This window comes from Budorcas taxicolor, chromosome 4, assembly GCF_023091745.1.
Source record: "Budorcas taxicolor isolate Tak-1 chromosome 4, Takin1.1, whole genome shotgun sequence".
Lineage (NCBI taxonomy): Eukaryota > Metazoa > Chordata > Mammalia > Artiodactyla > Bovidae > Budorcas > Budorcas taxicolor.
The window spans coordinates 82,772,813-82,794,121 of record NC_068913.1 but is presented as its reverse complement, the minus strand read 5'-3'; the positions used below and the strand labels follow the sequence as shown (position 1 = coordinate 82,794,121).

The window sequence follows — 21,309 nt, the reverse complement described above, 5'->3', positions numbered from 1 at the left end:
ATGGGTTTGATCTCCTTGCAGTCCAAGAGTTTAACTGCTTTTACAGTAAATATAACTTGCTTTATAATTTCTGGTATATTGTGTATGACATTTCTCCATGGTGTCAGAGTGTTTAGTTATGGTACTATTGTCTATTGATTTAGTGCCTGCTTTGCATCAGATCTTAGGCCTGGGCACTTTGCTAATATTCTTTTCTTAAATCTTCATAATTTGCTTTGTAAATGACATATTATAGCCTCATTTTCACAAGAGGCAAAATGGGTCTCAAGGGGCTTGAATGATTGTCTGAAGATCACAGAACTAATAAAGGGAAGAGCTGAAAGTTGAACCCTGGATCTACATCACTGTAGAGCCCAATCTTTTTCTAACATTTATTCAGATGGTTAATGTGTCCAGACCTGATCTTGGCATCTTTCCTTGAGGGGACAGGGAAGCCCAGTGTTTAGGGGCATACCTTAGTATTCTCTTCTAGGATTTAAATCCTGCCTTCTTAATTGCTAGCCATGTGACTTCAACAGGTTACTTAACTTCTTTATATATCAGTTCCCTTATTTGTAAAATGAGGGCAATAATAACTACTTTTTAAAAAGTTTTTATTTTATATTTATATGGCTGAGTGGCAGGTGGGATCTTAGTTTCCTGAACACGGATCAAACCTGTGACCCATGCAGTGGAAGCGCAGAGTCTTAATCACTGGTCCGCCAGAGAAGTCCAATAATACCCACTTCTTAGGGTTGTTAGAATTGAATGAATATGTATAAAATGTATAGAAGCGTGTCTGCCATAGTTAGCACTCATTAAGCATTAGCTTTTCATTCCAATCACAAAAAAAGACAATGCCAAAGAATGCTCAAACTATCGCACAATTGCACTCATCTCACACGCTAGTAAAGTAATGCTCAAAATTCTCCAAGTCAGGCTTTAACAGTACTTGAACTGTGAACTTCCAGGTGTTCAAGCTGGATTTAGAAAAGGCAGAGGAACCAGAGATCAAATTGCCAACATCCATTGGATCATCAAAAAAGCAAGAGAGTTCCAGAAAAACATCTACTTCTGCTTTATTAACTATGCCAAAGCCTTTGACTGTGTTGATTCCAACAAACTGTGGAAAATTCTTAAAGATATGGAAATATCAGATCACCTTACTTGCCTCCTGAGATCTATATGCAGGTCAAGAAGCAACAGTTAGAACTGGACATGGAACAACAGATTGGTTGCAAATTGGGAAAGCAGTCCGTTAAGGCTGTATATCATCACCCTGCTTATTTAACATATATGCAGAGTACGTCCTGCGAAATTGCAGGCTGAATGATGCACAAGCTGGAATCAAGTTTGTCAGGAGAAATATCAATAACCTCAGATACACAGATGACACCACCCTGTGGCAGAGAGTAAAGAAGAACTAAAGAGCCTCTTGATCAAAGTGAAAGAGGAGAGTGAAAATGTTGGGTTAAAACTCAACATTCAGAAAATGAAGATCATGGCATCTGTCCCATCACATCTTGGCAAATAGATGGGGAAACAATGGAAACAGTGAAAAACTTTATTTTGGGGGCTCCAAAATCACTGCAGATGGTGACTGTAGCCATGAAATTAAAAGATGCTCCTTGGAAGAAAAGCTATGACCAACCTAGACAGCATATTACAAAGTAGAGACATTACTTTGCCAACAAAGTTCCGTCTAGTCAAAGCTATGGTGTTTTGAGTAGTCATGTGTGGATGTGAGAGTTGGACTATAAAGAAAGTGCGGAAGAATTGATGGTTTTGAACTGAGGTGTTGGAGAAGTCTCTTGAGAGTCCCTTGGACTGCAGGGAGATCAAACCTGTCAATCCTAAAGGAAATCAGTCCTGAATATTCATTGGAGGGACTGATGCTGAAGCTGAAACTCCAAAACTTTGGGCACCTAATGCAAAGAGCAGACTCATTGGGAAAGATCCTGATGCTGGGAAAGATTGAAGGCAGGAGGGGAAGGGGATGACAGAGGATGAGATGGTTGGATGGCATCACTGACTCAATGGGCATGAGTCTGAGCAAGCTCCAGGAGTTTCTGATGGACATGGAAGCCTGGTGTGCTGCAGTCCATCAGGTTGCAAAGAGTTGGACACGACTGAGTGACTGAAGTGACTTACTGAAAGAATATTCTGATGTTTTATCCTGAATAGTGAAGATTTCAGACTTGATTTAAAAAGTACTTTACAAGTTCATGAAGGTTATTCATCTACAGTGTTAGATGTGCTTTTTCCATCTAAAGTGTTAGATGGAATTCATAGCTCTTGCTCTCAAGACATCAGTGTACATTAGAGTATTTTAGACCTACATGTATGATTCTAAGCAAAAGAAATGAATTTGCTGAGGTGTCTTTCTCACTCTCTTTGGATACTGCCTATGTCTTTCAGCATACTGTGATAGGTTTAAATTGTAACTTTATGGGCAGGGTTTCTCTTCAGATCTGATTGATAACAATGAAGTACATTTCAAGTAATTAAACTTAAATAGATTTTTTTTGGGTCTTAAATCTATTGCTTTCAGCTAGTTATACTGTTCATAAGTTTTATGTCCGTGTTGTGAGTATGAATCATGGCCAGTAGAGCAGTGTCATGGGTCTTATTTTCCCCCAAAATCTTATCAGGAAAAGTTCAAACATACAGAAAAATTGCAGGAATAGTACAATGAATTCTTAAAATTTGTTTTCAATTGGTGAATGACAGCTTTTATTTTTTTTCTCTCCTCTTTAATCCAAATTCCTTTTAAAAATTATTTGTTTTTAATTGGAGGATAATTGAGGAAGAGATGGTTGATAGCATCACCAGCTCAATGGACATGAACTTGTGCAAACTCTGAGAGACAGTGAGGGACAGGGAGGCCTGGTGTGGTATAGTCCATGGGGTTGCAAAGAGTCAGATATGTCTATGGACTGAACAAACACAACAAACGGTTGCTTTATAATGCTGTGTTGGTTTCTGCCATACAGCAACTTGAATCAGCTGTAAGTATACATATGTCCCCTCCCTCTCGAACCTCCCTCCCGCCTCCATCCCACCTCTCTAAGCTGTCATAGAGCACTGAGTTGAGTTTCGTGTTTTATACAGCAGCTTCCGACTAGCTCTCATATGTGAAACATTACCCTATGTTTTACATATGGTAATATATGTTTCAGCGCTACTCTTTCAAGTCATCCCATCCTCTTCTTCTCCTTGTGGACTCTGTGTCCACAAGTCTACTCTCCATCTCTGTCTCTCTTCCAGCCCTGCAAACAGGTTCATCAGTACCATTTTTCTAGATTCCATATATATTTATTATGGAATTTTTATTCAGTATTTGTTTTTCTCTTTCTGACTTATTTCAGTCTGTATAACAGTCGTTAGGTTCATCTACCTCACTAGAACTGACTCAAATTCATTCCTTTTTATGGCTGAGTAATATACCATTGTATATATGTACCAAACTTCTTTATTCATTCGTCTGTTGATGGACATCTAGGTTGCTCCCAAGTCTTGTCTGTGGAAATAATGTTGCAGTGAACACTGGGGTACATGTGTCTTTCTCAATTATGACTTTCTCAGGATATATGCCCAGTAGTGGGATTGCTGGGTCATATGGCAATGGCACCCCACTCCAGTACTCTTGCCTGGAAAATCCCATGGACAGAGGAGCCTGGTAGGCTGCAGTCCATGAGGTTACTGAGCGGACACAACTGAGCGACTTCACTTTCACTTTTCACTTTCATGCATTGAAGAAGGAAATGGCAATCCACTCCAGTGTTCTTGCCTGGAGAATCTCAGGGATGAGGGAGCCTGGTGGGCAGCCGTCTATGGGGTCACACAGAGTCGGACACGACTGAAGTGACTTAGCAGCAGCAGCATGGTAGTTTTATTCCTAGTTTTTTAAAAGGAATCTCCATACTATATCAGATTATTTTCACTAACAGTGCAAGAGGGTTCCTTTTCTCCACATCCTTTCCAGCATTTATTGTTTGTAGCTTTTTTTGGTGATGGCCATTCTGACTGGTGTGAGGTGATACCTCAGTGTAGTTTTATTTGCATTTCAAAGTAAGTAGAAGACATCATGAAACTTTGCCTTTAAATCCTTCAGAAGGTATCTCCTGGGGGCAGAGCTCAGGGATAGAGCATTTGATTGCAGAATACATCTCGTATGAGTAAGAACATCCTTGAACGTACATTTAAAATTTATTTTATGATTTTTTTAAACAGATACATGTAGTTAAATTATTATCATTATTCCTCTTTATTCCTTGTCTTGCTCCTCCAATGTATTCCTAAATTATATCTAATGAAAACAACTCAGAATTAAGTATCTGGTATTTCAATTGATTTTAATTTTTTTTTTTTTACTGTGAGTGGAAAGAAGATTTTTTTTTTTCCCCGAAGAAATGAAAAAGATGATGGCTTCTCCAACTTACAAAATTGTGCTTTTTTTTTTTTATTGTGGGCAAAATTCTAGAATAGATTATTAGTTGATTTGTGAACACCTCAGTGAGGAAGAGGTGATCACCAGTAAAACTAGGACTAAGTTGTTTTTCCCTCTCACTTTATTTCATAGTAAATTCTTATATCAGGGAAATGTGATAAATGTTTGGTCTCCACTGAAGCAGTTGACTTGTATAAACCTTGTAGATAGTGTGGAGATCCATAAAACTCAGGGTGATTTCTGATGTGTCTGATTTCAGCACTGCACTGTTTAGAATTTTAACAAATGCCTTAGCTAATACTTTAGGGAACATACCTGTTCTTGAAATGAGTTCTCCCAAAACAGAGCGAGAAGGAGAATATGTCATATTGGCAGACTCACCAAGAATCAGTATCTAGAAAATAGCTAGTATACATTTATTTAAAAGAAATGTTTATAAAATGGAGAAAAGAAAAACTTACATGCTGTGTACTTTTCCAGGGATATTTTATCATTAAATATCATAATGCAAACATATTGAAATCTTGGGTAATAATAAAAGCTACTGGGGGACTTCTCTGGTGGTCCAGTGGCTAAGATTCTGCATTCCCAGTGCAGGGGCCTGACTTAGGGAACAAGATCCCACATGCTGCAACTAAGAGTTTGGATGCCACAACTAAAAAAGCCCACAGGTTGCAACAAAGAAAGAAATTCCCATGTGCCGTAACTGAGATCTGGCTCAACCAAATAAATGAATAAATAAATATTTTTTAAAAAGTTACTGGGCCTCTTTATCAGTAGAACTCTTTAGCTCCTAAACTCAACTTTTCTGTATTTTTCTTATAACTTTATAGAGTCAGACTACTGACTCTTTTTAGAGCACAGCTCTTTTTAGCTTAATTTTTTTTTTTCTATTGTTACACAAGTAATGTCTGTTTGTGGGCAAAAAGATTACTATTTTAGCATATAATATAAAATCTCTTTATGTCCTTGTATGCTCATTTCTCCCGATAAACATAATAATATATATATTGGTTTTTTAAAATGTTTTTTGTTTACTTTATCCATTCTGAATACTTTTCTATTAGCATAGCTTATTCATTACATTTATTTTCTTGTCTTACTGAAAATTGATCAAATCAAGTTGAAAGTTGATGAATCATCTGAATTCACCAAATTCAGATGAATTTGTGATTCAACTGACTATTTTATGTGATTTGAAATATAATTCATGATCCTATAGAAATCTAAAAATACAAATACCCTACAAAACTTTAAGTCTAAAAATATAAATACCCTGAAAAAATAATTTTTGTTGTGGTATAACATATATAACATAAAAATGTTGTTTAACCATTTGTACCACAAAATTCAGTAGCTCTAATTACATTCATAATGTCATGTAACCATCACTGCTATGTATTTCCCATATGTTTCATTACCCCAAACAAACTCTGTATCCATTAGGCAATAATTCTTCACTTCCCTCTCCCTCAGCTTCTGAGAACCTCTAATTTACTTTCTGTCTTTATGAACTTGCCTATTTTAGATATTTCATGTAAGTGAAATCATACAATATGTGTACTTTTGTGTCTGGTTAATTTTACTTAGCATTATGTTTTCAAGTTTCATCCATGTTGTAACATGTATTAGAACTTTGTTCCTCTGTATGACTGAAAAATATTCAACTTCATGGATGGGAACATTTGTCTATTGATGACTACTTAGGTTGTTTCCACCTTTTGGCTATTGTGAATAATGCTGCTATGAACATTTGGATATAAGTACCTGTTCAAGTCCCTGCTTTCAAATATTTGTGGTATTTACCTAGGAATGGCATCTTTGGGTCATCTGGTAATTCAATGTTTAACTTTTTGAGGAACACACAGAGTTTTTAAAATTAAAAATAATTTATCAAATGTCATTTGCATAAGGTACTGTACTATACTGTTACTATGTGCCATTCAAGTTATGCAGCCAGGAGATGACTGGTATAGAAGCCTAGGTGTATTTGATGTCATTTGTTTTCTTTAGCGCCCACAGGAGTGCTTTGTAAGTAATAGACAGAAACTCAGAACAGTATGTGGAACAAATAAGTGTAACTGTAGCCTTGTGTTTTATTTATACTAACACCTACTCTCCCTCCACATTTCCCAAGCAATACTTGGTAGAATTGTTAGAATCATTAACAGTAAATAAACACATCTCAACATGGGCTCTCCCTGGAACATACTGCCCATGTGAGAAGCATCTCAAAAGTTAATTGGCATCTGAAATTTGGAAAGGATGTCTGTTTGGCTTGAGATTTGGAGTGCATACCTGAAATCTCTTCTTCTCTGTCCTGTATCTTAATGTATTTATCATTCCTTTTCTGACAGGTGGTCACCTGGATCTCTAGTACCTCTGTTTCAGGAGCTCTGGGGGATGACAGCTTATTTCCCTGAGATGCCTCCTAAGATCCCCTCTCCCTAAGTTTTGTTAAGTCAAATAGTTCTGTGTATCCACTCCAAATTTGTTGACAATATAACAAACACGCACTCCATTTATTTACATTTCCATCTAAAGTTTATGTAAATTCAATTACTTTCCATCTAGAGCAGAGGTTGGCAGACTGTGGACCAAGTCCGATTTGTTTTTGCATAGCCCATGGACTAAGCATGAATTTTACATTGTTAAAGATCATTAAAGAAAAATAAATATGTGACAGGGAATGTATGTGGCCTGGAAAGGCTAAAGTATTTGTTGTTTGACATTTTATGGAAAAAAATTTGTCTACCCCTGGCCCAGACTTATTCTATTTCATTAGTTTGTGTGTATGAGAATATATCTATGTTAACATGGCAATTAAAAAATTGTTGAATAGTTATTAGGCACTTGGATATGGTTAAGAATTATGTCATGAATTTTTCTGTATGACCTCGTACAATTTTTGTCATAGTTTCAGAAGATATGTAGTCACAATTGAGATTTTGAAAAAAAAGTTTAAGATTAAGGTTTCAATGGTTTGTTCTCCTCTATTTCATATAGTAGTAATCTGGGAATCAAAATTGGGGTCTTGTTTCTGACAGTTATTGATTTACTGAGTTATAGTTTAGCATTTTTTTTTAAGTCATTCATTAAATACATTTAAAACTCTTTGGAAAGGAAGCATCTGGAAAGTGTGAAAGCAATTGACAAGAGTTTACAAGTATTAGGTGCCAATATGTACATGTTGTACTTACATGGAGGAGTATTACATGATAAGGATAGGGTTGTAAAGATGTGTTTAGTTTTAAAGGAGTTAAAAGACATTTTTCATGTATTTTATGTCCTTATAGTCTAATTTTTAAAATTTCTGAGAATATACTTGGACAGACCACACAGCCTAGATATTTCTTACATTTAATGTAAGCAGAATCCACTTAACACTATGGTATTAACTGAACATTTTAATAGCCATTGTTTAATTGACAGTCATGCCTCAAGTAGTTGATTAGAGCCTTCACGTCTATCTAATTACACCTTGTAATTCTACTTTTCCTGTGATTTTTCTGAGTTTTTAGAAAGTGAGGATAATTGTGTTTACTGAAATCAAAATTCACGTGGGGATTTGTTGAAAGTTAGGGAGTCCCTTCAGTCTGACTTGTCTGCATTTCTTCCTTCAGCTTGCAGCTGTTTGTGATGTGTTTGTAGAGAACTACGTCCCTGGCAAGCTGTCTGCGATGGGGCTGGGCTATGAAGATATAGACGAGATTGCACCTCACATTGTCTACTGTTCCATCACAGGTATTTCGACCCCACACCCTTGCCAGTGAGTAGGTTTTCCAAGTTCTATGTCTCTTTCTGTACATGAGAAGCCTCTCACTAGCACTGGTTTTCTCAAAGTGGTTCTGCTCTCCTTCCCTGCCAAGCCATTTTAGGTTGTTGAAAATTAATCATTAAAGAACATTAATGTAAATGAACATTTTTCATATATTTATTGGCTGTTTGTATTTCTTCTGTGAATTTGTCTGCCTGTGAAAGTAAAACTGTTAGTTGCTCAGTTGTGTCCGACTCTTTGCAACCCCATGGACAACCCACCAGGCTCCTCTGTCCATGGGGTTTTCTAAGCAAGAATACTGGAGTGGGTTGCCATTCCCTTCTCCAGGGAATCTGCTAGACCCAGGGATCGAACCCTGGTCTCCTGCATTGCAGGCAGATTCTTTACCGGAAATTTTTCTATAGAAATTTGGCAGATACCAGCAGAGTACTATTATTAACTCATATGTAGAATCACAGGTGAAATAGTCATTGGCTCTAAGGTAACATAGGAACTCAACATATCACTTCAATATATTGAAAGGTACTAAGCCAAGTAAGGGAAAAAAGTGCTATAAAGTATTCTAGGTTGTTCAGCCCTTGGTGGTGAACTGTGTGTGTTTATGTCTTTAGGCTAAAGGGAAAAAAATTGTATTAGTTATCTTTACATAGTTTATAAACACTTAACTATTAATTAGGGATATAGTATTAAAAGTTATTCTTAAAATAGAAAGTTACAGTAATAGCGTTTATGAGAATAATTGATAATATTTTCAGCTTTTGTTAATTCATCCACCAAATATTATATTTAGTGCAGGTCTGTGATCTGCCAGGCAGTATTCTAAGGTTCTGAGATACAGCAGTGAGTAACACATATTCATGCTCTTCAGCAGATTTACGTTCTAGGTTAGGGAAATATTAAATAAGTAAACAGATTCTCTTTTGTGTTTTGTTTTTTTGTAGTTGAGTCTAGAGACAAATAGGATAAGGGAGATGAGGGGAGGATAGTCTGTTTTGTACTGGGAGGTGAGACAAGGCTTCATTGATAAGGGGAACATTTAAGCAGAGACTTAAATGAAATAAAGGAGTGAATCATATAGATGTTGGCAGTGAGGGTTTCAGGCAAAGGGACCAGCAAGTGCAAAGGACCTGAGGTGAGACTGCATTGGGCATATTTGAGGGCCTGCAAGGAGGGCTGAAACAGAGGAAATGAAGGGAAATGTAATAGGAAGAAAATCAGAGAGATGGTGGCTAGTAAAGACCTGTGGACTGCTCTTAAAGAATTAGGCTTTTACTTTGAGTAAGTTTGTGAGATAATAGAGAGTTTTAAGCAGAGAAATGGTACAATCTGATGTATTTTTAAAAGGATCACTCTAGCTACTACGTTGAGAATAGACTGTTGAGTGCAGGGTAGAAGTGGAAGAACAGTTATGAAACTATTGAAATAGTCCAGACTAAAGATGATGGGGACTTGAATTAGGAATTAGGGTGATAGCAAGCTAGTTGAAAAGTGATAGAATTCTGAAAAAAGTAGATAAGGTTCTCAGATGGATGGGATGTATCAGAGAAAGACTGGAGTTAAGGATGACTCTAAGGTTTTGGCCTGAGCAATCAGAAAAATTGCTGTTTTCAGAGTTGAGTGAGACTGTGGAAAGATGTTTTGGTGGGGAGAATGTCAAGAGTTTGGATTTGGAATGTCAAGAGTCTAGCTTGAGATCACTATAGATATTTAAGAGGAGATGTAGTGTAATTGCTTGGATCTAATTGTCAGGAGATGTAGAATTTTATAGTTATGAACAAATACATGGTATTTGAAACCTGTGTTTGATCATTTATAGAGTGAGTGTAGACAGAAAAAGGAGAGTGTGAGTGTTTGAGCCTGATGCATGCCAAGTAGTAGATGTCTAGGAGATAATGATGAAACAGTGAAGGGGATTGTGAAGGAATTTTCAGTGAGGTAGGAGGAGAACCTCCAGAGGTGAAGGGAGGAAAGCATTTATTTTCATAGCTGGTTTAGGCAGAAAAGTGTAAAGCATAAAGAGTATATGAACCTGAACTACTTGCATCTTCTAAATTCACCATGCTTGCCCTCACGGCAAAGCCTTTACACACGATGTTCCCATTGCTTGAAACCCTGATCCTCTGCCACACCCAGTGGCTCTCGCTTTGCCCTTTAGAGCTCACTTTGGTTGTCATTGCTTCTGTGCAGACATTTTTTCTTGATCCCTGAAGGCTGGGTTGACTGTTATCAATCATATTTTGTATTTGCCACTTTACTTGTCTTTCTCATCCACTATCCTACGGGCTTTTGTTCTTTTATTAAAAAAATTATTTATTTATTTGACTACACCAGGTCTTAGTTGTGGCTTGGATCTTCAATCTCTGTTGTGGCATGCAGGATCATAGCTGAGATATGTGGGATCTAGTTCCATGACCAGAGGTCCAGCCTGGGCCCCCTGCACTGGGAGTGCAGAGTCTTAGCCATCAGACCATCAGGGAAGTCCCTGTCGGCTCTTGTTCTATTCTTGGTTCCAAACACAGTGCAGAGCACATGGTAGGGAGTTTCTTAAATCAATGAATGAATAATCGGAACTTGACTGAAGAGTTTTTAATAGTTGAAATTTTTTTAGAGTACCACTTTTCAGAGATAAGGGTAAGTGGCAAATGTTATGTTTACATTTTCCAAAGATGCTTTCGGAGGATAGCGCGGGCTTAGGGCATTGTTGGCCTAGTCTGTCATTTCTTATATAATTTGTCGATAGCACTATATAATGATCATTAATTTAAAGTACCTAAAGAGTCTAACCCTGGAGGAGGAAATGGCAGCCTGCTCCGGTATTCTTGCCTGGACAATCCCATGGACAGAGGAGCCTGGTGGGCTATAGACCGTAGTGTTGCAAAGAGTCAGGCAAGACTGAGCGATTGAGCGCAGACATACAGAGTCTACACCATGAAGTAAATATTCGGTTGTTGTTAGGTCACTATGCCTTAGATTTTTCCCTAAGACAGAAAAGTGAAAGTGAAAGTCGCTCCGTTGTGGCCGACTCTTTATGACACTGTGGACTATACAGTCCATGGAATTTTCCAGGCCAGAATACTGGAGTGTGTAGCCTTTCCTTTCTCCAGGGGATCTTCCCAACCCAGGGCTTGAACCCAGGTCTCCTGCATTGCAGGCAGATGCTTTACTAGCTAAGCCACAAGAGAAACCCTAAAATACTGAAGTGGGTAGCCTCTCCCTTCTCCAGCGGATCTTCCCAACCCAGGAATCGAACTGGGGTCTCCTGCATTGCAGGCAGATTTTTTACCAACCGAGCTTTCAAAGGAAACTAGTATATTAAAAACATATTTAAAAAAGGAAATAAGCAAACACTTTACTTCTTATATTTCAGTAAATTTATTTTAAAATTAATACCTATCTGAGAATCTTGTTTCACTGTAAAACCTGCAAAAATATTATTTTAAAAATATTTATTACTTATAAAATTATAATAACTGAAATACCCCTATTTCTCTTCATTCAGGTTAATTGAGATATTGTAATACTTTGACTAGGACATATTACTTCAGTACTTAAATTATCTTATGTGGTGGTATTTTTGTATAAAATAAACATAATTGCAACATTTGGCTGACTGTTATTTTAGATAGGATGAAGAGCCCAGTGCCACTAACTTCTCTTCCGACTCAGCACTAGGGATAGGTTCTGTTCATAGCAGATCTTTGCCCCTACCTCTGACTCTTTTTCAGATGTACTATTATATAGATGTGTAATCACACTTTTGTTTTTTGTATATCAATACGTATATGAGTGACAGGGTGAGATTTTTCCTTAGACTCTCACAATACAATGGACAGGTTGAGGTCTAAAATATTAAATAGGTGAACTATTATCCGAATTATCCTACTGCTGTAAAAATTCTGCATAACTACCAAATGCAGAATCTCACATGACAGTAATCTCCTTCTTGTGAATGTGGGTTGGCTGGAATTCAGTTCATCTAGACTTGCTAGGTTGGGTTCCAAGTTGTAGGCCTGCTCCGCACATGTCTTAGACTCCTTACACCAGTGGCTACCAAGTACAAGTTCTCCTTATGGGGAAAGAGCAGAAGAGAACAAAATCTCACAAGCACATTTAAAGCCTCTCTCTGTTCACGTCACTCCTGCTAATAGTCCTTTGATCAAGGCAAGTCATCTGGCCAAACGTAACACCAACAGGTGGTTCAGTGTACTATTCCAGTGACAGGAACTACGAAGTCACGTTGAAAAGGGCCTGGAATCTGGGAAGGGTGAAGATTGAGAATAATAAAATATTTCATCACATCACCCAGCTAAATAAAATGCTAATCCCTTTGGAAAGCCTCACACCTCCCCAAAGTTTCACAGCTGTATCTAACTATGGTTAGAATCAAAAGTTCTTCTGGGCTTGGTTTTGTGACTGGGGAATTTCTCAATTTTCTTCCAGTTCTCAGATCCCGTATTAACATTTTAGTGTGGCAAAGGGCCTTGGAGATAGATGATATAATCCAGTGCATGCTAAGTCACTTCAGTCATGTCTGACTCTTTGCAACTCCATGTACTATAGCCCACCAAGTTCCTCTGTCCATGGGATTTTCCAGGCAAGAATACTGGAGTGGGTTGCCATTTCCTCCTTCAGGGGTCTTCCCAAGCCAGGGTTTGAACCATGTCTCCTGTGGCTCCTGCACTGCAGACGGGTTCTTTATTGTTGAGCCACCGGGGAAGCCTGATACAGTCTAGCGGTTCTCAGCTAAGGGGAGAATGGGAATATCATGCTTTTTGCAAACAGGGATGGGCCGTGAAGGGGTGGTGTGGAGAGGCAGGTGTGGTCTGAAAAAGCAGCTCTCCTGATTCTATAATCCTCTCCCCACCTCCTGACAGTCATTAGAAAAGCATTCACATAGCTCATTCTCTTTTATTTCCTGATAAGGAAACAGATCCAGAACACCTAAGGGACCTAAGGTCAAACAGCTATTTAATGGAAAATGGGTTTAAAACTCAGGCTCCTTGATTTAGCATTAAGTGCTTCTATGCTTTTTCTATTCAGACATACATCACTGTTAAGTGATGACATGGACTTTGTGACTACAAGACACTGAGCAGCTCTACTTGAGATTATATATTTTTGTTATTCCCTTTTGTGTGTTGATCATATTTGCAGTGGTGGAAGTCATGAACAAATCTGCTCATCAGGGAGTCGAAATTTCAACAGATTCTTTTGGAAGCAACCTTCCTTTGTGAGTCATGAGTTTGTGTGCATATAAAGCAAGGGCCATTTCTCTCTCTCTTTTTTTAGAAGTTTGATATTCTTGGTAACAAATGTTTGTTTTTTATTTCTTAATAAGACTGATTAGGTCAGTCTAATGTTGCACATGTTATTATTGGGATTCTAGACTTGCCCGATGTCTCCCAGCAATATTGATGTCTTGTCAGTGCTTTCCAAGCACAAATAATCTGTTCTCACTCACATGCTGGCCTTCTTACTGATGAGAGTAATCTTAGACTGGTCAGGAGATTTATTGTAATGCATTCTGACAGTTGTGTGGTTGAGACTGCCTCAGTCTGTGAAATCTGGTCTGCAGCACAAAAATGCTGGACTGATCACAGGGGAGGAAGGACCTGATTATTTTTATTAGCATGGTCCTCTTAACATTTCAGAAGAAGCTGCATGTGAACATTAGGGGGCAGTGTTTAAAAAGCTATAATTCACTAGAAATCCCCTTTTGAGAAATCTGTAGTGTTGCCTGTGTACAACTGGGTAGAGAATCACTGAAAGGACATATCTGTATATTTTCAGAAGTTTTTTTTTCCAAGGTGACCGTTCTCCACCTCTCTATACGTTTATAAGTATAATGATATTTTCTTAGCAATTTATTATTTTTTAGTATTGTAAAAATATATTTTTCTTTTAAATTTTTAAATTTTCAATTTTTAAATTGAAATGTAGTTGACATACAGTTTATATTACTTTCAAGTGTGCAACATAGTGATTTTGTATTTTTACATTATGCAGTTGATCACCGCAATAAGTCTAGTAGCCATCTGACATCATATAAAGTTATTGCAAGATTACTGCAATATTCTGATTTTATTCAGTAGAACCTTCTATTCTTCTTAGTGAGTCAGCTAACAGTTTGCAAATTTTGTTTATCTTTTCAAAGAACCAGCTTTTAGTTTCACTGATCTTTTTTTATTGTCTTTTTTGTCTTTATTTCATTTATCCTCTCGGATCTTCCTTCTATGAACTTTGGGATTCATTTGTTATTTTTCTAATTTCTTTTAAGTGTAAGTTTAAATTGTTTGAGATTTTTCTGTTTCTTTTTTTTTGGAAGTATATTTATTTTTCTAATATAAATTTATTTATTTTAATTGGAGGCTAATTACTTTACAATATTGTATTGGTTTTGCCATACATCAACATGAATCCACCACGGGTGTACACATACGTGTTCCCCATCCTGAACCCCCTTCCCACCTTCCTCCCCCTACCATCCTTCTGGGTCATCCCAGTGCACCAGCCCCGAGCACCCTGTATCATGCATCGAACCTGGACTGGTGATTCATTTCACATATGATATTATACATGTTTCAATGCCCTTCTCTCAAATCATCCCACCCTCGCCCTCTCCCACAGAGTCCAAAAGACTGTTGTATACATCTGTGTCTCTTTTGCTGTCTCACATACAGGGTTATTGTTATCATCTTTCTAAATTCCATATATATGCGTTAGTATACTGTATTGGTGTTTTTCTTTCTGGCTTACTTCACTCTGTATAATAGGCTCCAGTTTCATCCACCTCATTAGAACTGATTCAAATGTATTCTTTTTAATGGCTGAGTAATACTCCATTGTGTATATGTACCATAGCTTTCTTATCCATTCGTCTGCTAATGGACATCTAGGTTGCTTCCATGTCCTGGCTATTTTAAACAGTGCTGCGATGAACACTGGGGTACACATGTCTCTTTCAATTCTGGTTTCCTCAGTGTGTATGCCAAGCAGTGAGATTGCTGGGTCATAAGGCAGTTCTATTTCCAGTTTTTTAAGGAATCTCCACACTGTTCTCCATAGTGGCTGTGCTAGTTTGCATTCCCACCAACAATGTAAGAGGGTTCCCTTTTCTGCACACCCTCTCCAGCATTTATTGCTTGTCGACTTTTGGATTGCAGCCATTCTGACTGGCGTGAAATGGTACCTGTGGTTTTGATTTGCATTTCTCTGAGTGATGTTGAGCATCTTTTCATGTGTTTGTTAGCCATCTGTATGTCTTCTTTGGAGAAATGTCTGTTTAGTTCTTTGGCCCATTTTTTGATTGGGTCATTTATTTTTCTGGAATTGAGCTGCAGGAGTTGCTTGTATATTTTTGAGATTAATTCTTTGTCAGTTGCTTCATTTGCTATTATTTTCTCCCATTCTGAAGGCTGAGCAATTTAATCTTGAGTTTACCTTCTTTCCTTTGTGTCTTCTGAGCATGTTATTAGTTACACAAATTTAGCAATAAGAATGCTCTCTACCACATTTTAAAGTATTTATTTTTTCTTCATGTTAACTTCACTGCTATTTCTTTCTGAAAGGATAAACATTACATTATGTTATTGACTAGACTGATTTTGTAGTAGGAACACTGTGTATACCCTTTAAATAAAATTTTCAATTTTCTTTTAAGAAAAGTAGTTTGCAAGGTACCTTTTTGATTTTTGAAAACAAGTTGCAACACATGATATATAGAATAATGTTATTCATATAGAGTTAAAATCATATAAACTGTATCTTTCTCGGTATTTTACTCATATGTGATTAGAAATATAAAGATATGCATAGTAATGAAAATTTGTTTAAGAGAATGATTACCCCTGGGGGAGAGATGGGGCACAAGGAAGGGATGCACATGGGACTTCAACTATATTTGTCAAATAAACCAACTGGCAGAATATAAGTACTTGTTATGTTATTTTATACCTTTTTATGTTTGAAATAGCAACAGCCAATGATTCAGAAATGCCCAAATAATTCCCTCCCTCCCTTCCTTTCTCATTCATTTCCTTTGTCTCCTCTCCACCCCCACCACTCATACATATTTCTTGAGTTTCCATAGATTTCTGTAGAGTGTCCAGGGCAAACAATGCAGGCGCAGTTCATGCCTTTAAGGCGCTTACAGCCTAGTGTCAGAGCCACTTCATAAACAAGTGGAAAAGGCAATATATGTACCAACCAATTATGCTATTATGAAAGATACAAACAGGGTACTGTGGTGGAAATTAACAGAGCAGGGGTTGCATAAGTAAATGAGATGGTGAAGGAAAGCCTCTTTGGGGAGGTAACATTTAATAGATAAAAAGTATGAGAAGGAGCCAGCCATGCAAAGAGCCAGGGGACGAACGATTCAGGCAGAGAGAACACCATGTGCAGAGATAGAAAAGATCTAGCTATCTTTAAAGGCCTGAGAGAAGGCCAGTGTGCCTAGAGTACAAACAATGGGGAACAGCATGCTTGAGAAGGTGCTGCATAGAGGTGTGCGAGTGCCAGGCAGACTGGAAGGGGTTTCCACAGTAGAGGGATATGATTCAAATTCCATCAAAAATCATCTTCAAAAGAGGTAGGAATCAAATACTGATGGACTCATGGAAGAACTTGACTGTAAACATTGGTCTTGAAATAATGTTCATGTTTGAGAGAGTAACGATTAAGATAAAATTTTTTTAGATTACTAAAGGCTCCCATGATGTTTCAGAATCAATAACAGAGAATGATGAGCCCAAATGGATATGGCAAATCATCTAGCAACTGCATCCAACATTCATATCATGGCAACGATAATGCAAAACAAAACACTGCTGCTCGTGGATCCTTATGGAGCGAATTAGTCTGTGTGTCTATGTATATTCTCCTCTTTTTCTACATATTCACCACATAGCCATGTCTTTTAAAAAAGAATAATTAGAAGTCTGCCTTCACTCTAAACCCATAAAAATTTTGAAGGGGAGAAAAACAAGAAGGAAAGGGAGGGAAGCAGGGACGGAGGACAAAAATAGAGAAGGAGAAAAGATGGGAAGAAAGGAGGAAAGGAAGGAGGTAGGGAGGAAGGAATGAATGAAGGAAAGAAGAGACAGAATCAGAACTAAGTTTGATGGAGTAACAATGGGCAAGTTTTTTTAACCTCTAAAAATAATAGTCCAGTTGAGTTCATTAAGCATCTTTCTAGACTGAATAAACAATACAGAGATGACATTAAAAGGAGTCCTAACAGTCAAAGTAATTGGAAACTACTGGTCTAAATTATGAGTGTCTCTGCTGTTCCCCTTCTAACAGGACATAGTTTTTCCCCCAGAATTTTAGAGTGTTGTGATCATCTGTCCAACTTTATAGTCAGTGATCCCTAGCAAAAGTGTGGTTTAACATATTTACCATTTCATACCAAACTCATTGTTTAAACAAACAATGACACCATCTCTGCAGGGGAAGAGAAACTTAGCACATAAATACAAGATTTCAAAACACAGCCTATAAAGTTAGGGACTGAGATTATATTTTGTCTGCAGACATGGACAGACTCCAGAAAGTGACTTTATGCCTTCGCTGTATTCTCTAAGGGCGTAACCTTTTATCTTTAAATGCTTCTTTCTAGCCTTACACACATAAGAAATGTGTCATACAAGTTGGACTCAGTGGCATGTAAGCAGAAACTTTATTCTTTCCTGCCCTACCTCTGTAAACCTGCACTTCTAACTCATTTTCCTTGCCCATGGCTGAAATCCAGGAAAGTCCTACAGATTTTTTTCTGGTTATTTTACTTCAAGTATTAAAAGGTCCAGTCCAGTGTAAAATAAAAACTTCAGACTTATGACTTTTCCCTTTCCCCAAGTTGGGCCTGACTTCCTGGAAACCTGAAGTGTGTGTGTGTGTGTGTGTGTGTGTGTGTGCACGCGTGCGTGTGTGTGCATGTGTGCGTGTGTGTGCACGCGGGTTTGTTGGAAGAGCATAATCAGTTTCTTCATTCATCCATAATTCTTCTTTTCCCTATTTCTAGCTGCTGTTGGTGATTCTTTCATTGTCAGGCCTCCTTAGGGAAGAGTAGGTTAATGGGTGCAAAAGATCTGGTGCTTGGTGGGGGTAGTTGAACCCTGCATTGGGGCCTACTGTGTGCCTGAAGCTCAGCTGATGGCTCTTTCTTCTGTGGGGAGCTTTGTAGGCTTCTCTTCAGTCCTTGACTTCTTGTGGTCTTCTGTGTATAGAGTCTACCTGTTCAGGTCACTTTTTCCTATAGGCAGCCCTCATGGGTAGAATTCCTTTTTTAATTTTTAAAGTGAAGTATAATTGATTTATGATATTGTTAGTTTTAGGTGTACAGCAGAGTGATTTGATTAAATATATATGATTGGTATACATATTCAGATTCTTCTCCATTATAGGTTAGTACAAGATTTTGAGTATAGTTCCCAGTGTTGTATGGTAGGACTTTGTTGTTTATCCATTCTATATTTGGGTTTGCGTCTGCTAATCCCAAACTCCCAATCCTTTTCTCCCTTACCTCTCTCTCCCATAGCAACCACAAACCTGTTCTCACGTGAGCCTCTCTGTTTTTTAGATAGGTGCGTTGTGTCATATTTTAGATTCCACATATAAGTGATATCATATGGTATTTGTCTCTCTCTTTCTGGCTTACTTCATTGAGTATGATAATCTCTAGGTCCACCTACTATTGCCGCTAAGTCACTTCAGTCGTGTCCGACTCTGTGTGACCCCATAGACGGCAGCCCACCAGGCTCCCCCGTCCCTGGAATTCTCCAGGCAAAAACACTGGAGTGGGTTGCCATTTCCTTCTCCAATGCATGAAAGTGAAAAGTGAGAGTGAAGTCGCTCCGTTGTGTCCGACTCTTAGCGACCCCATGGACTACAGCCTACCAGGCTCCTCACATGGCAATTCTATGTTTAGTTTTTTGAAGAATCTCCATACTGTTCTCCTGATTGACTGTACCAATTTACATTTCATCAACAGCATAGAAGGGTTCCCTTTTCTCCATGCCCTTTCTAGCATTTGTTATTTGGAGATTTTTAAATGATGGCCATTCTGACTGGTGAGGTAATACCTCATTGTAGTTTTGATTTGCATTTTTAAAATAATTAATGATGTTGAGCATCTTTTCATGTGCCTATATGACTGACAACTCTAAGGAAATTCTTGCTAAAGGTGTTATTTACCTTTTCACCTTTTCCTCACATACCCTGAAGTGGATGATAAGCTAAGAATGGTAAAACTGGTTTCATAGTCTTTTAGCTTGACCTGTGTTGGTGTTCTGGAATTTATGGCATTCTTTTTGGATTTGAAGTCTTAACTAAACTGAAGCAAGAGAGTTCTGTTTGAACATTCTTTAACTCAAAGTGTGTTGAAGAAGTATGTTTTTCAAGTAGTAAAAATAACAGTAAGTAGAAAAAAACCTGAGATATCTGTCTTCAAAATTTTTAAGTATGAAAAGATAATATTCAGTAAGCTAAGAGTGTTTGGACTAATTTTATATATATTTTAAATTATTTAGACCCAAATGAAAAAGTCAATCATTTCCATATTCATAATGTCTAAATAAATATCTTTTCCCAATAGCAAATCCCAACTTAAAGCTGATACTGAATTGTTACTGGGTATAGGGAACATTATGATAATTTTCCTTGAGAATTCTTTGTGAAACCTTGGAATTATGAAAATCTGCTGAACTGGAACATAGATAAAATGATTCCCCATTATGCTAAAGAGACAAAATCACTCTTCTTAAAAGATTTCTGCTGAGTGTAATTAGGGATGTGCAGTGAGCACCATCTCATGACAGTTTTATATATAAATACGTGTTTGAGCTTCTCCAGTTCTCAGACACTTCCATTTTCCTTGAACGGTTGATTGATAAAAGAGAAACCCATGATCTGAAAAGGAACTTGAACTGTTTTCTCAATGGTTTAAAATTCCAAAAGCAAAGAGATAGCCTGGACCTAGAAATATGGTATAAATCTAGGGTCAGTTAGTTTTACGTTTGCTCTCTGATTTCTCATGCGTGGATCTATTGGTTTCCAGTTTAAAGAACCACTTGAGGCCAAAGACCAACAGAAAGAAGGGAAGACGATGACACTGTTAGTATCAAAGCAGCAGTTATTAAAAAAAAATTCATATATCGAATGCTTCATAGATCGTGCCAGATAAACATGCCAAGACTTAGCCACAATCTCAAAATCCTGTCATCAGAACTAAATTGTTTCCCCTTATGGTAATAGGTCTGGGATATAAACCCACAAATTAAACAAGCAATGCTAGATAGGAAGAAATGTTTTACTTAAAAGGATGAAAGAAATGAATGTTAGATAAAATTTAGATAGCATTTATTTCATGAATGCTAATGATTTTTTTCATTCTTCGGATGGCCTTCCAGCCAGCATTAGTGCATTACTACAACTTTCAGCCCTTATTTGAACCAGATTAACTTCATAAAGGTCAAAGTATGCTGAGTAAGTAATAGTCATGCACCCTGAAAGATAAGGGATGTTGATATTAATAGAATATCAGATTGTGGAATCAGTGAATCTTTTTTACAAATAACATAAAATTAACAAAAGTTTATCAAGTGAAAAATACCAAAGTTTAAAAAAAATTGGTAAATATTTGGTTATAAGAAAGACCGTCTGACAGGCTGATTAAAAAATGGGTCAAGGATGTGAACAGACATTTCTACAGAGAGAATATACACATTGCCAATGAGCACATGAAAAGATACTCAGCATTGCTAATTTTTAGGGAAATAAAAATCAAAACCACAATGAGATACCACCTCACACCCACTGGGATGACTACTATCACTACTAACACTGTTGGTAAGGATGTGGAGAAATTGGAACCCTTGTGCACTGTTGGTGGTAATGTGAAATGGTGTAAGCCACATTGGATGTTTCTCAAAAAATTAAACATAGAATTACTGTGTAATCTAGTGATTCCATTTTTGGTTATATATCCAGAAGGATATAAAGCAGGTACTTGAACAGATATTTGCATCATGTTCTTAGTGGCATTATTCAGAAATAGTCAAAAGTGCAAACAACCTGTGTCCCTCAGTGGATGAAAGGATAAATA

The 21,309-nt window shown here is 37.5% G+C and overlaps 1 protein-coding gene across 3 annotated transcripts in view; it reads left to right on the top strand.

Annotated features, from left to right (window-relative positions):
* The window catches only part of SUGCT (succinyl-CoA:glutarate-CoA transferase), a 762,227-nt gene that overhangs the window by 18,422 nt on the left and 722,496 nt on the right, over window positions 1-21,309 (top strand). For all 3 annotated transcript variants that reach the window (XM_052638793.1, XM_052638791.1, XM_052638792.1), the window contains exon 6: window positions 8,053-8,173. In XM_052638793.1, coding sequence (XP_052494753.1) covers window positions 8,053-8,173 — 121 coding nt within the window. The remainder of the gene's footprint in view (window positions 1-8,052; window positions 8,174-21,309) is intronic.